At 40.7% G+C, this 15,802-nt stretch overlaps 1 protein-coding gene across 1 annotated transcript; it reads right to left on the reverse strand.

Annotated features, from left to right (window-relative positions):
• Positions 1 to 7,763: 7,763 nt before the first annotated feature.
• On the reverse strand, positions 7,764 to 12,337 carry sowahb (sosondowah ankyrin repeat domain family member B). The gene is made up of 2 exons (NM_001004973.1): positions 10,949 to 12,337; positions 7,764 to 10,718 (listed from the first exon to the last, which is right to left on the reverse strand). Exons 1-2 carry the CDS (start codon positions 12,211 to 12,213, stop codon positions 10,697 to 10,699), a joined length of 1,287 nt encoding a protein of 428 aa, NP_001004973.1. The 5' UTR covers positions 12,214 to 12,337; the 3' UTR covers positions 7,764 to 10,696.
• Between the last annotated feature and the right edge of the window lie 3,465 nt (positions 12,338 to 15,802).

Below are 15,802 nucleotides of genomic sequence, written 5' to 3' on the forward strand. Positions count from 1 at the left end.
AAAATGATCATTGGTGTATGCTATAAACCACCCCGTATAGATGAGGGGGATGAGGCCCAGCTATTGTTGCAAATGGAGGAGGCTTCAAAACTGGGTCAAGTTGTTGTTATGGGGGACTTTAATTATCCGGACATTGACTGGAGTAATGGGGTGGCTAAGTCAGAAAAAGCTAGTAGGTTTGTAAATATGCTAAATGACAACTTTTTATTTCAGGCGGTTCAAGAACCCTCTAGGAATGACGCTATTTTGGACCTGGTGATTTCTAATAATAATGAACTCATCTCTAACATTTGTGTGGGTGAGCATTTGGGGAACAGTGATCACAACATGGTCTCCTTTGAGATAAGTAACTAATACGCTTAATTTTAGATGTGCAGACTTTGCCAGTATAAGGGCATCTCTGCAATGTGTCAACTGGGAAAGGCTTTTCATGGGGTTAGACACAGAAGGAAAATGGAACATCTTTTAAACATTGCTTTGTAGGTATACACAACAGTATATCCCCCTTGTAAGCAAGGAGAGGCATCGCAAAGCAAAACCTTTATGGCTGAATAAAAGTGTTATTGTAGAGGTTGGTAAGAAAAAACGTGCTTTTAGGGCATTCAAGTTAGCTGGGACAGCGGAAACTTTCATCAGGTACAAGGAAGCAAATAAAGCATGCAAAAAAGCTATCAAGCAAGCTAAAATAGAAATGGAAAGGGATATTGCTGCTAGGAGTAAAAAGAATCCTAAATTATTTTTTAATTATGTGAATAGTAAAAAAATGAAGCAAGAAGGGGTGGGAACTTTATTATCACGGGGGGGTAAGTTGGTTGATGAGAACGGGGAAAAAGCTGAAATTTTGAACTCTTATTTTTCATCTGTCTATACATCTGAGGAGCCAGATAATGAAGGCTTCCCTTGTAATATGCCCAGTTCTAGTAATTTAGCTACTGGCGCATGGGTCACTCGGGAGGAAATTCAAAAGAGACTTGAACATGTAAAGGTAAACAAAGGTCCAGGGCCGGATGGGATTCATCCCAGGGTATTATATGAGCTGAGCGCTGTGATTGCCAAACCTCTTCACATAATTTTTCAGGATTCATTGAGGTCTGGCATGGTGCCAAGAGACTGGCGGATTGCTAATGTGGTGCCGTTATTTAAAAAGGGATCCCGTTCTCAGCCTGAAAACTATAGGCCTGTTAGTCTGACATCAGTAGTAGGAAAACTTTTGGAAGGGGTAATAAGGGATAGGGTACTTGAATACATTGCAGTTCACAATACTATTAGTTTGTGCCAGCATGGTTTTATGCGTAACAGATCTTGCCAGACTAATTTAGTCGCCTTTTATGAGGAGGTGAGCAGGAACCTTGATGCTGGAATGGCAGTTGATGGCATCTACTTGGACTTTGCTAAAGCGTTTGATACAGTACCTCACAGAAGGTTAATTATCAAATTAAGGAATATTGGCCTAGAACATAATATTTGTAATTGGATAGAGAACTGGCTGAAGGATAGAGTACAAAGAGTGGTTGTAAATGGAACATTTTCTAATTGGACCAGTGTGGTTAGTGGAGTACCGCAGGGGTCAGTCCTTGGGCCTTTGCTTTTTAACTTGTTTATTAATGACCTGGAGGTGGGCATAGACAGTACTGTTTCTATTTTTGCTGATGACACTAAATTGTGCAAAACTATAAGTTCCATGCAGGATGCTGCTGCTTTGCAGAGCGATTTGACAAAATTAGATAACTGGGCAGCAAACTGGAAAATGAGGTTCAATGTTGATAAGTGCAAAGTTATGCACTTTGGTAGAAATAATATAAACGCAAACTATCTACTGAATGGTAGTGTGTTGGGGGTTTCCTTAATGGAGAAGGATCTAGGGGTTTTTGTTGATAACAAGTTGTCTAATGCCAGGCAGTGTCATTCTGTGGCTACTAAAGCAAATAAAGTGCTGTCTTGTATAAAAAAGGGCATTGACTCAAGGGATGAGAACATAATTTTGCCCCTTTATAGGTCCCTGGTAAGGCCTCACCTTGAGTATGCAGTGCAGTTTTGGGCTCCAGTCCTCAAGAAGGATATTAATGAGCTGGAGAGAGTGCAAAGACGTGCAACTAAACTGGTTAAGGGGATGGAAGATTTAAGCTATGAGGTTAGACTGTCGAGGTTGGGGTTGTTTTCTCTGGAAAAGAGGCGCTTGCGAGGGGACATGATTACTCTGTACAAGTACATTAGAGGGGATTATAGGCAGTTGGGGGATGTTCTTTTTTCCCATAAAAACAATCAACGCACCAGAGGTCACCCCTTTAGATTAGAGGAAAGGAGCTTCCATTTGAAGCAGCGTAGGTGGTTTTTCACGGTGAGGGCAGTGAGGTTATGGAATGCCCTTCCTAGAGATGTGGTAATGGCAGATTCTGTTAATGCCTTTAAGAGGGGCCTGGATGAGTTCTTGATCAATCAGAATATCCAAGGCTATTGTGATACTAATATCTACAGTTAGTACTAGTGGTTGTATTTATAGTTTATGTATGTGAGTGTATAGATTGGTAGGTGTGGGTTGTGTGTGCTGGGTTTACTTGGATGGGTTGAACTTGATGGACACTGGTCTTTTTTCAACCCTATGTAACTATGTAACTATGTAACTATGTAACTATGCTGGTTCTAAGGGTAATGGCACACTGAGTTGTGCCTTCGCTGCTCTCTGCCTGTGGAGAAGCCAACACAAGCTCCCATCCATTCCTCCATATCTCTGCACCTGACATAGCATCACAGAGAGTGAATATCAGCAAGAAAATGCTCAAGTATTAGTGATGGGCAAATTTTTTTGCCAGGCATGGATTTGCAGCGAAATTCTGCATTCTATTTTGCAAAACTTACATGTAATTTCACCTTGAAAATTTGTGCTCATGTCTCAAAAAGTCGTGTGCATAAAAAAAGTTGCATGAGTCAATGCACCAGCATTACGCAAATTTTTGCCCATTTTGCACATTTTTCCCATAGTTTGGGAAATTTTTCAGCAAAGTGAGATGGGACAGATTCGCTCAGCACTATTAAGTATAGATTTTCTCTTTGATATTTGCTCCATTTCTGCCCACAGGCCGACTGTGCAAAGATACAGAAGAGCAGATGACAGAGCATGGGCCTACCTCTAAATCCTGCCCACTACCCACTAATAAAAGCTCTAATTAGAGAAAATTCAAGTGGAGAGAAGCTGAGGCCCAGTGTGCCATTAACCCTATAGAATTATATATGTATATACAGTATAACTTTTTGCAAACATAAGGGGATAGTTTTTGATCCATGTTCATTTTGGCTTACCATGAGCCCATACTATTAATGAAGAGCTAAAATCACATATCCTTTATTAAATAAATAATGAGGGATTCTTTTATCCATTGTTAATTTCATCCCACCATGGTAATTATTGTTCTTATAGTGCTTGCATAACAAGTGCAGAGGGTTATTTGCCTTTCTGATGTGCCTTATCTAGGAATGAAAAGGACTATTATTCAACAGTAGAGAGAAAGATCTTTATACTAATGCCTAAGAACAAAACTTATTATTTTCTTCTCAGTCAAATAAACGGCGTCTTTTGTAGAGGAACTGCCCAGCAGTCATATATTCCCACAGAAAATAATAGATAAAAAGTTTGTACTCTTTAGACGGTCAGACTAGGTACACGAGTATGGTAAGCTAAACTGCATCTTCTATCAAGGGTGAACAATCATATGGCAAGAGTAGTATGAGACAGAGATCTTCTACATCTGGCTAGTTAGCTCCCACATGCAATAATGGGGATCATCAGCCTGCCAATTTTAAGTTTGGAGTGATGACAAATTTGTCACCTGCAGGTCTGCGCTACCCATTACATTAACATTTATTTATAAAGCGCCAACATATTCCGCAGCGCTGTACAATAAGTGGGTTACATACATTGGACATACAGAGTAACATATAAAGCAATCAATAACCGATACAAGAGGTGAAGAGGGCCCTGCCCAAAAGAGCTTACAATCTACAAGGTGACAAATCTCCCTAAAATACCTTTGCATTGGTGTCTGTGGAAGTCCCTGGAACTAAACCATAAAAACTCATATGCAATGTATATGTTTGCCTTCTGCAGGTAGCACACATTTCCCACAGGCTTCAAAAATCCCAATGTGCCTCCACCTTTGGAGTGACCAAATGAAATATGTTCTGGTCAAAAGATACACACAAAAAATTGGAGCCCTACACAAAGTGACTGAGCCCTCGTAGGCACAGGATGCAGCAGGGTCCTGTATTTACTTTGTGCCCTATAGCAGGTTTAAAGTACAGATTGTCCCAGCAGAGCTATCCTGCATCATACACTGGCTTCTGAGCAAGGTGCAAGGCACAGCAACTAAGCACTCAAGCACTTGTATTACTCCTTTTTCTAAACATAATTACCTCTGCTTAAAGGAGAAGGAATAATAAAGGCTAATAGAGTTAATCTTAAGTTGCAGGCATACCTTCAGTTCTCTCAATAGTGCCCTTAAGTCTCCCCATATTTCTCCCGTTCAGATGATCAGAAGCCTCATAGGGAAAAAAAATGCTGAGCTCTGTAAAGAAAGTTCCCATAATGCCTTGCTCCTACACCAAGACCGGTGTACATGGGCAGTTAGTAAGACTATGAGGGGGGAGGGAGTTCTTAGCATTCTTGAGGAAGGGGGGAGCAGGAGAGGGGAAAGAGGAGAGAGCTTGCGTGTCTCTAGCACAGGAAAACAAAGAGGCAACAGTGGGTATGTGGGTATTCCTGAACAGTGTGTCTGTCACCTCCAGTGCTGTTGTTTTGCTGCGGGAAGCAGTAACAGATGATTAAAGGTGGTTTGTCTCCCTCTCCTTGGATAGGCACCTACATAAACGGTAATTTGTCATTCAAAAAATCTCTCCATTCTGAGAGGTGAAACATTAGTAGTGGATATGTTGGTTAATCTGCAATGCCCTGTTAAAATAGACTGTATAATAAACATGCTCCTAAACGTAGTGGTAAGCCTACAGGAGAATAATGCTGAACCAAGCCCTGCATAGCTAATGGATGGCAGTATGGCATGCATGGTTCAGAATGTAGAAGAAACAGACTCTGAGCTAATGCTGCTGGTAAAAGTGCTTGTTAGTAATAAAAAGATAGGAAAAGACAGGAGTTTGGCAGTAATGCTTGAATTCTAAAAAAAAAAAAAGTTCAGTCCTCCATAGAACTTATAAATAACCACAACCCCAATTGATATTCAGCGTAAAAATGAATGTGTGTGTTCAGAAAAAATTTTCTGGAGAGAAAAGAAATGCATAGAAAATGCAATTAGACTCTGTGTACAAGATGTGTTTTATACAGCCAAAACCAAACAACGGTTAAGTCCTTAATATTTAATTTAAAAACAAAAAAAGTAACATTTCTATTGTTCCTATAACATAGATGAAATAGGAATATACAAGGTTATGGTATGAATATAATCTCATCCATGAATGGATCAGTGCAACATGGAGAGAGGTCAGGTAAATGTCAAACAGCAACATGACCCAATTACTAAGTAGCAGGGGTACCGTATATACTCGAGTACAAGCAGAGTTTTTCAGCACCAAAAATGTGCTGAAAAAGTCAGTCTCGGCTTATACTCGAGTCAGCTGCAATACACACAAAAGACTGACCTGTACATGCCCCTTGCCAGCGATAGCGATTCCCATTCCCTCTCCCCCCAGCCGCACAAGGCTCACCAGGCTACCTAACTGGGTGGAAGTGATGTTGCGCGCCTAGGCAGAAGTGACAGCACACGCCCCCTGCTTGCCGGCGACTCTCCTGGGTCCCCTGCCTGTGAATCCCATTCCTGCCAGCCCCACTAATAGTGTGCTGTTCTGCACGTCTGGGAAGAAGTCACGGACCCCGGCAGTTTCAAGGTACTAGATTTTTGGGTACTTTCCAACAAAGCCCTGTCTACAATCACCCTAAGCCCTTGAATACTGCCATATTACTGCTATATGTGTAGCATATCTCATGTTGTCATTAATATATATATATAACAAAGATTAGTTTCTTATCCATTACCTGCAGATAAAAAGTAAAATATACAGGGGACATAAGACTAGTATGAAAAATATTAATTGATTATTAATTTGTGACCTTTGTGTGTGTGTGGGCAGGTTTGAAGCTAAGACAATTAGACAGCTGAATTATTATTTACAAATTCATTATTTTTGTTTATTGTATTGTACTTTCTTGTTGTCAGGAAAGCCCATTTGATGTGTTTTCTTTTTTTTTTTTTTTTCACTTAGCTTCTGTACTGTGAACTTTAGGCTCTCCATTTTGCTGCATTTCCCACCCTAGGCTTATACTCGAGTCAATACGTTTTTCCAGTTTTCTTAGATAGAATTAGGTACCTCGGCCTATATTCGGATCGGCTTATACTCGAGTATATACGGTACTTGCAGGGACATAGGATGTTTGTGCTGGAAGATGATCCATCCCTCCAGCTCTTAGCTCACTGCGGGCATGACAAGGACAGAAAGTTCAAGTTGCTGGTGGGCTTCTTACTGGTAAGTCTGCCAGCACATTAATCTCCTAAACTTCCAGCACTGCAGTATTCCCTAAAAGTAACAAAATAGTGACCATGGTAAAATAAAAAGGTACATATGAAAAATTCTGCAAAAGTACTTTTTAATTAAAATGTTTAGGCATTATGTTACCTTTAATCTTTGCGAAGTCAGAGAACATCATGTTGTGAATATTTTACAGCTTATCTTATCTGCCCATGACCTTTCTCCTGTTAAGGCAATACAAGAATGTGTTTGCATGCTGTATAAACATTTTATTTTTATATATCCCCGAGTTGTTCCTTGACTGACTACTCAGCCAACCTGGTGTTCAACTACAGCTGCCAGTACACTACATCTTGACAGCTCTCTGCAATAATGGTTGCCCTCAGCCACGGCCTGATCCAGTGATAAAGATCAAATCAATCAGCCTCAATATCTTTATAGAAAATGCATTGTTTTGACTATTTGTGTGCTTAGATGGAAAACCAGATGGTGAAGACCCAAAGTTGCTTGTTACTTTCTGCCATATCTGAGCATGGCAAACTCTCTGCTTATGGCATGAGCTGGCATCCCCTCAAAAATGTCTACTATGGTGTTTGTGAGCAGACACCACTTCACCATCAATATGTACGATAAGCTGTGTTAGCCATGCTCTGCTGCGAGAATGTGTGGAAAGCCATGGTGGGCGTCCAGGGGCACCTGTGGCAGAAGCCCTGGTGGGCCCTGCACCCCCCAGTCTGACCCTGGATAAGAACAGACTCTGTGAACTTATCTTTGGAAAAATGGGCTTTATTAAAGGTTGATCATAGTATTTATATAAACAAGCTTGCCCTTGGAAGCCACAAGCTGGAGATGTCTCTGGAACAAATCCTGAGAGAGAGAGAGAGAGGAGTACCTGTTCATCACACATTTGACATCCAAAAAAGGAAAGTGGAGCAATAATGAGCTGTTTTTTAAAAAGCTAACTAATTCTTCCACTGTAAGTCTGTCAGAAAGATCAGCGTGGAAAGCATGTTGTGTTATTGTTATCAGTATGTTCAATCCTAGCAGGCTTCCTTCTTTGCAGCCTATGTATGAAGCACTGCTATGCTATACCAGTCGAGCTCCAATTTCAAATTTTACCAGATTTGATATAGTTTTTGGGGTTTTTTTGGTCCTGGAATGTAAGAAATTTTAAAAATTCAGGGTTCTACTATATATGTATAGCTGTTCATGAAGTAAGATAGCGGAGAAAAATGTACTGAAGAAAATCATATTAATTTTTGTGGTATATTAAAATATTAAATACATAGCAAATCACAAAGTAACACATTTAAAAGATACATTATCAGTGGAATGTTCTGTGCACAAATAAAGCAGGTCTTCACGTTATTTATATGTATGAGTGAAAATAATTTACTACGCACACTTATTATATTGATTAACGGTTATCTTAAAATGCTGTGCATATTTTCTCAGTCCCTTAGTTCCTCAATCTGGCCATTGGCCACAGGGCCAAAGTAGGCTCATCCAATTGTTGGTCCTTTTATTGGTCCGTGTATGGCCAACTTTATTTGTAAATGCAATGCTGTTTTGCTAACTGATAAACAAAATTGTTGTGGCTGGTGCAGAGCTGACTTTTGAGACACTGTTTAAAAGGTCAAAACCAGCAGTACAGAAAGGTACAAATGCAGTTTTCAATTGCAGTTAATTTACAAATAAACTTAAATAACTTGCAACTATTATTGGGGTTATGTCCCTTTAAGTTTACAGTCTTTTTTTTAATTTTATAAGACTTTCAATAAAACAGATAAAAGATGTCTGCTGACACTATAAATCAAAGAAAATATATTGCCCGAAAAAAAAACCATTGTTAAATCAATTGCATGTAAATAGTGCGTACATCACTTTCTTTTAATATCATCTTTTAGTGTCACTTGTAGTTTTATCTGGGTATTTATTTCTTTAATTCTGCCTTAAAAACACATACATGTTTATCAAAGTATGACAACTCCTCTGCCCTTTAATCACTTGTATAGAATTTATTTGGCTTTTTTTTTAACAAAGGTTAAATATAGAACTTTATTTTCCCTTTATTTTTTCACTATTGGCCATAGACCAGGACTGAAGGTTACAAAGAAGAAGTCTGACAGCAATTAATACCACAACTACAGCTACACCTAAATGCAGCTTATAGCAATGAGTCTTGCCAGGATGTCAAGAAAGTCATCTATGTCACGTGTATGTGGACACCTGCGCTCAACTACTGTGATAGCTTTGTTATGTGCACTCTGCTCCTTTCACAAAAGCAAAATATATAAGCAGACTTGGTACACATGGCAATTTAGTCACAGAGAGGCTCTGCTTAACTGTAGCAGTTTTGCAGGACATTGCCTTTAAGAGGGGCCTGGATGAGTTTTTGAACAAGCAGAATATCCAAGGCTATTGTGATACTAATATCTACAGTTAGTATTACTGGTTGTATATATATATAGTTTATGTATGCGAGTGTATAGATTGGTTAGTATAGGTTGTGTGCTGGGTTTACTCGGATGGGTTGAACTTGATGGACAATGGTCTTTTTTCAACCCTATGTAACTATGTAACTACTGTACCGGTCTTAACCCAAAAAAAGCCATGTCAGCATATGCCAGCAAGATTATCTGATGTATTTAAAATATGTATAGTTAGTTAGGTGTTACCCAGCATGGGTCACAATGATTCATCTATCTTGTGGTTTAAAAACAAAACACCCTATATTAGTAGACTATATGGCTTAGATGAGATTATGTGCTTGTAGAAGTATTGAATCTATTATCCAGAATGCTTGGGACGTGGAGTGTTCTGGATAAAAAATGTTGCTGTATAATTTGGATCTCCATACCTTAAGTCTGTTAAAAATGATTTAAATATTAAAAAAAATCAATAGGGTTGTTTTGCCCCTAAAATGGATATGGACAGAAAAAAAAAATTAGTTTTAATTATTTGTTATGTGTGTTTACAGATAAGAGATCAAATTCATGGACAGTACAATAAAACAATAGACAATACAACTACCTTTCTTTTGTATATAGGTCTAAATAAAGGAAAATTACATCTCTCTAGCAAGCTATAATACAAAATCTGATTTTTACACTACATATGACTGTTCATAAAGACATTATATATCTGTGCATATCAGTGCATGGCCTTGTAAATAAATATAAAAAGTGTATCTGCCTAAATTAAAATTAGGGCACTGTCCCATATCTGCATAAGACCAAAGCACAAGTTTTGAGTGTTGGCCACCTTTCAATCACTATAGATCTCCCTTTCAGTCAGGAAAGACTGGTTGTTAACTTTCCATCTCTGATGCTGGGTCTTACAGAATGCAGCCAGGGAGGCTTTTCTGGTAAGCTGGCTTGATGTATTATTGCGTGTGCTTAAATTCTGAGAAGTATGTAAGGCATGAGATGCAAATATTGTTTTTCCTTTTGGTGCACCAAGAAGCTGCCACACTTCTCCAGAACTTGCACTATTTAGATACTGCCAAGCCCTTTTTCCACTGTTATCCCTCACTTTCACATTCACTTTGAGTTTTTCAACCAGCATGACAGCAACTTTATGATGCCCATGGATAGCAGCAATGTGTAAAGGGGTGTATCCATTGCTCGTTTTCACATTCATATCCAGTTCTATTCCTGCCTTTTTAGCACCAATAACAAACTTGTTAAACAAATCAAGGCAACCATGCTTTGCAAACCAGTGCAAAGCAGTGCAGCCAGTGATGAAATCTTTGTGTAAAGCTAAGTGAGGATCTATGCTAAACATGCCGTAAACCTGAAGCCATAACCCACAAGCTGTTTTAACAATCCAGTTGTGTTCTATTGGGTCTAAAGGTACCACGTAAGATTTCTGACTGGCAGATTTTTTTATATCAAAATTACTACTGTCTTTTGGTATACACTGTGCTTGTGTAATCTGTTCCTGGAGGTTGTTATTTATCAAGAAACTGCAAGAGCTTACACACTTGGTTGCAAAAAGTCTGTCAGTGTCAGGCTGGGCACACAGTACTGAAAAACTGGGCGATTTCTTGCGACGAGAAGACCGTCTTCTCTTTCTGTAATTCCTCTCAAGCAATTCCTCGTCAGATGATGAAACAGCCTCCCAAAAGCATGAGCTTATTTTGTTCTGTGGTGCATTTCTCACTAATTCAAATAGAATGGGTGCCTGATCTGTAAGGAAAGATTTTGCAGTGTATACTGATTTGCTAGTGTCAGTTTTCATACTTGCCACTTCTTCATGTTCAACACTTGTGTCCGTCATACCCATGTTATCTTCATACAGATTATTGCCATTAAAATTTCTGTTTGAGTGACATGTATATGAATGCTCAGCTTTTGGTTCTGTGCAAAGCCCAGTTCTTTCCTTATGTGAGTCACTAGAGATATTATAATTATCATACCTGGGTTCTGTGTCACAATCACCACTGTCACTCTCTTCACTACCACAGGTCTCCTGGTCAACAAAGTCATCCAGATCCTGCAGGGAAAGTTGGCACCTGATACTTTTAAATACGGGAATCTGGCACATCCACATTCCATACATATCATTCCCAGAAAAAGAAGAAGGGTAGGAAGTTGCTGCCTGAACATCTGCAAGTGGCACATCTGGAGTAATATCAGTCTCATGCAGGAGTTGGGGGTAGGAGCAACGTGGTGTGCAATGTGGGTACCTGGAAGGAGAATTCGCCAGATGAAAGCCATTTGTCTTACCTTCCCTGTGCAAATCATTATGTTTTTGTGCACAGTGGAGCTGTGGGTATTCACAGTTTTGGTTGAGTTGGGGTGCAAGGGGTTCAGTGCAAGCAGGACACCCTTCCCTTTGTTCTTTCAAATCTGTACAGGTTACACTCACAAAAGCATTTGCAGCTTCACTGAAGTTCTGTCTCTCAGGTGGCTGATCCCTGCTGTTGGGACTACTCCCAGCCAAGGGAGGGCTAGCATCATAGATCTTGGCAACAAAACCAGGGCTTTCTGGTGAGGAGAAGGACGAGGAAAGGTTGTTAGAGGACAAGGAGTGGTTGGGTGGTCGGGATGTGAGGACCTGCAATTTCGAGGTGAAACTGGTTTCGAGGGCGAGAGTGCAGTTAGGGGAGACTGGCAGACTCTCTGGTATTGGCGAATCTACGCGCTTTGCATTCCAGTGTAAAGAGTCGACCCGCGGTTTTCCACCGATTGATTCACCCAAGTCCCATGACTTGGGTGCAGCGTGGGGCTGCGTGGGGCTGCAGGGGGCTGCCGCTCTCAGTTCACAATATCCAAGGATCACGTCGCCTTCTCGCCATGTATGGGTTTGTTTGAGCCGCTCCTCCCCGACTTGAGGTGGCAGGTAGGCTTGTCCCTGCACGATCGGAAGCACAACTTGATCTGTTTCCTCCTCGCTCCCCACATCTTCAGGTGCTGGTGCTGCCGGCTGAAGCTCCTCTCCTAGCAGGTCCCGATATCTGTTTCTAAGGACCACGTACTTGACACTGCCCTCCTGTCTGACCACAGCCACAGAGTTGACATAACGCTTGAACTTGTCCCTCCGCTTTAGCAGCACCGTATCCGGCGCCTGTGGATCCCTTAAAAAGCACTTAAAGTGAACCAAAAGGGAAGCATTGGCCACTTTGCCCCCACGCTGGCACAGAAAGTCCAGTACCTCCTCCTGGCTCAACTCTTTGGCCATCCTTAGGACTCACCCATGGTGTTCAAGCACCTCCAAACCCATGTCCATAACTTGTAGTTCCCCGGGTGATGTAAGTCGCGCATTAGTCACAGTTTCACCTGTACCGCCGACTCCTCCTCTCCAGCAGCTTGCCGAGAGAATATAGCAATCTCGCCTCCGCTACCACACCACCTATCAGCTTTCTACCCTCACCCTCCTGCCCCCGCAAACAATTCCCTCCCCTAGGTACCAGCAGCCAATCCAGAAGCGGGGGTGGGGCCAATAGAACGCTTGCAGTTAAAAGTGCAAGGTGCATAATTGGTAGCAAGGTGCTGCTGGATTGACGCCCAATTAGGTGGGCCGCTTCCGTGCATTTTTCTTATTGCTGTTTCAAAAGGCAAATACAGTGTTAGCGTTGCTAAAGTGATTCAGGGCTTTTCATTTGCTGGTGTACACACAGCAACCTCATAAACCCTTTTTTGGACTACAACTACCAGCACTGATGAAGACTCTAATTTTCAAATTTGCCATAGGAAAGATTTACCAAGTATTTATGCATTATTTCTCCTTTTATTTACTGTTTTTCTCTTTATAGATTCGTTTTCAGATGTATGTTTTAAAAATATCAGTGTTCTGTAACAAAAGTAAAATATGATTTTGTATAAAAAGTCAAAAAGGCCATGTATTGATTGTGTTTACCACACCTGAATGTGAGATTTTTTTTAACCCTTGGGGGCTATTAAATGCAGAAAAATAGAATATTTGTGCAAAACAGATAACCATCTCCAAGGCTAGCTGGAGGAGAAGCTCTAAAATTATTTCTGTGTGACATTTTTGTTACACAAATAAAAAGTTGTCAGTGTTTAAGGGTGTTTTCCATGCCAAACAATACTTAAAAGTGGTTACTATTTTTCTTAGGAAATAAATGACAAGGCAGGTGTATTTGTTTAATGGCAGATGGAAGGCAGCTGCATTATGTGCCTTAAGCTGGCCATACACGTGGCGATCTGACGATGTTTCGTGCGACCATCGGTCGCACGAAACATCGTCAGATCCGCCACACACCATTCAGGGCTGAATCGGCAGGTAAGGAGGTAGAAACAATAGGATTTCTACCTCCTTTTGCCGATTCAGCGCTGAAGGGAGATTTTGGTCAGGCGCCTTCTATGGCGCTCGATCAAAATTTTCAAACTGGTCCGATCGGCGAGTCGGCCGATATCAGCAGCTTCCTGCGATATCGGTCGACTCGCCGACATACCATACACGCACCGAATATCGTACGAAATAAGGTTTCGTATGATATTATCGGTGCGTGTATGGCCACCTTAAGGTGTGGATAAACCACTTCATACCCCATTTATCTACATATGGCACAGGTAGCTTGATTGTGGTGTACCTAACCTTGTCTTGACTGGTATCTTACCAGACCCTCAAAGGCAAGATTATTTCTAGGCTATTATAATCATAGGTCTACATCTGTCGATCATTTTCTAAGAGAATGAACAATACAGTTGGATGCAAGGTACTTGCTAATGAAAACACCTTTGCATGAGGGCTTTAAACCCTTATGATGGTGCCCATCGTGGGGGCCATACACAGGCAGATAAGCTGCTGAATCATTCTAAAGGACTCCAATCTGCAGTTTATATCTGCCCATGCATGGTCACCTTTACACACTATAAATTACAAATGTATTGTTTCTTTACAATATTTTAAATAGTGGTTAAAACGCTAATAAAATATCTTAGATGTGTTAAAAAGAATGTAACTTAGTGATACGTCTGTATCTTTATTTTTGGCTTTGGCATAGACAAGATACAGAATTGAAAAAATTCAAATAAAATGAAAAGTGAGCTAAAAATGTTCTCAGGATAAGACAGACTTTATGAATATATGCTGATCAAAAACCTCTAATCACCTGTTCAACTCTAGTGCAGTCCTTAATTTTATGGGTAAAGAGTATATTATCCTCATTGCAAGAGAATGATGTGTGCTCTGTTCTGACCCACAGACTTAGCAGAATAAAGGAATGTGAGGTCTGCCTGTTCCTCTCTTTTTGTTCCCCACCCCCTCTTCATTAATATATGTTTGAATTCTCAGTGCAGGAGGCTATGTCATGATACAGCTTTGTTTTTCTTAGGGCTATAAATCATGTTTCCTCCTCAGCTTAGTACATTTTACATGGGGCATTTTTATTGTGAATTGAATCTGTTTAAAGCAAGAATCACTGCCCTTCCGTGGAATCCCATTATAATAGTGAATATAATAATAAAGGCAAAACCTGTACTTTAACCCATGGCATCTAATTAACGTACAGTGTCTGTGGTAAGAAGAAGGGTGGAAAGAAAAGATGACACCATTTTACTTCCCCACATCTGCTGCTGTGTTCTACTGGTTCTACACTACAGTTTTAAGGGTTCTTACACAATACGTTTTAACCTGTATTCCTGTACAGTGGCTTTTTTGTCTCTCACTGCCATGAGGCAAGGTGAGGCAGGCCCCAAGCAGCAGCAGAAGCAGCCCCTGAAACACCCCTGACCACTTCCCATAGTAATGTATTTCCCTTAAAATACATAGGAATCAGTGCCATTTACCTTAATATATTTAACTGACTCTGAAGGGACTGCCATCCTCCTATGTCTCAACACATGAGACAGGGGCAGATTTTCTGCATGCAGCCTGCGACCCCGCTCTATGTGGCCCCCCCACCTGTCTGGCTGCTTTGATGGCTTACCTTTGTGTAAACTTTAAATGGTATCATACAGGGTAGCACATAGGCAGCATAGGTCAGAGAGGGAATGTTACACACAGGTAGGGTAGGCAGAGTATGGCACACACAGGCATGGTAGGGAAGGCAGAGTATGGCACACACAGGCAGCATAGGGCAGGTAGAGTATGGCACACACAGACAGCAAAGGGCAGGCAGCGTATGACACACACAGGCAGCATAGGACAGGCAGAGTGCTGCCTGTGTGTGCCATACTCTGCCTGACCTTTGCTGCCTGTGGGAGGTGAACCTGGCAGGGGTTAGTTCTGGGAGTTTGTTAGTAGTTGGAAACATGTCTGATGAAGGGATGTGCCCCCAAAACGTTACATGGTTTGCTACTATTAAAAATCAACAGGGTTTACAGTGGTGTGAAAAACTATTTGCCCCCTTCCTGATTTCTTATTCTTTTGCATGTTTGTCACACTTAAATGTTTCTGCTCATCAAAAACCGTTAACTATTAGTCAAAGATAACATAATTGAACACAAAATGCAGTTTTTAAATGAAGGTTTACGTTATTAAGGGAGAAAAAAAACTCCAAATCTACATGGCTCTGTGTGAAAAAGTGATTGCCCCCCTTGTTAAAAAATAACTTAACTGTGGTTTATCACACCTGAGTTCAATTTCTGTAGTCACCCCCAGGCCTGATTACTGCCACACCTGTTTCAATCAAGAAATCACTTAAATAGGAGCTACCTGACACAGAGAAGTAGACCAAAAGCACCTCAAAAGCTAGACATCATGCCAAGATCCAAAGAAATTCAGGAACAAATGAGAACAAAAGTAATTGAGATCTATCAGTCTGGTAAAGGTTATAAAGCCATTTCTAAAGCTTTGGGACTCC

Source organism: Xenopus tropicalis, chromosome 1 (assembly GCF_000004195.4).
Source record: "Xenopus tropicalis strain Nigerian chromosome 1, UCB_Xtro_10.0, whole genome shotgun sequence".
NCBI classification, from domain to species: domain Eukaryota; kingdom Metazoa; phylum Chordata; class Amphibia; order Anura; family Pipidae; genus Xenopus; species Xenopus tropicalis.

Bases quoted from the DNA above. Each gene is read 5' to 3' on its own strand.
- sowahb (NM_001004973.1), bottom strand. From the start codon at position 12,213: ATGGCCAAAGAGTTGAGCCAGGAGGAGGTACTGGACTTTCTGTGCCAG. The intron at 10,719-10,948 runs GTATGATAATTA...CTTTCCTTACAG, and splicing joins GATTGTGACACAGAACCCAG to ATCAGGCACCCATTCTATTT.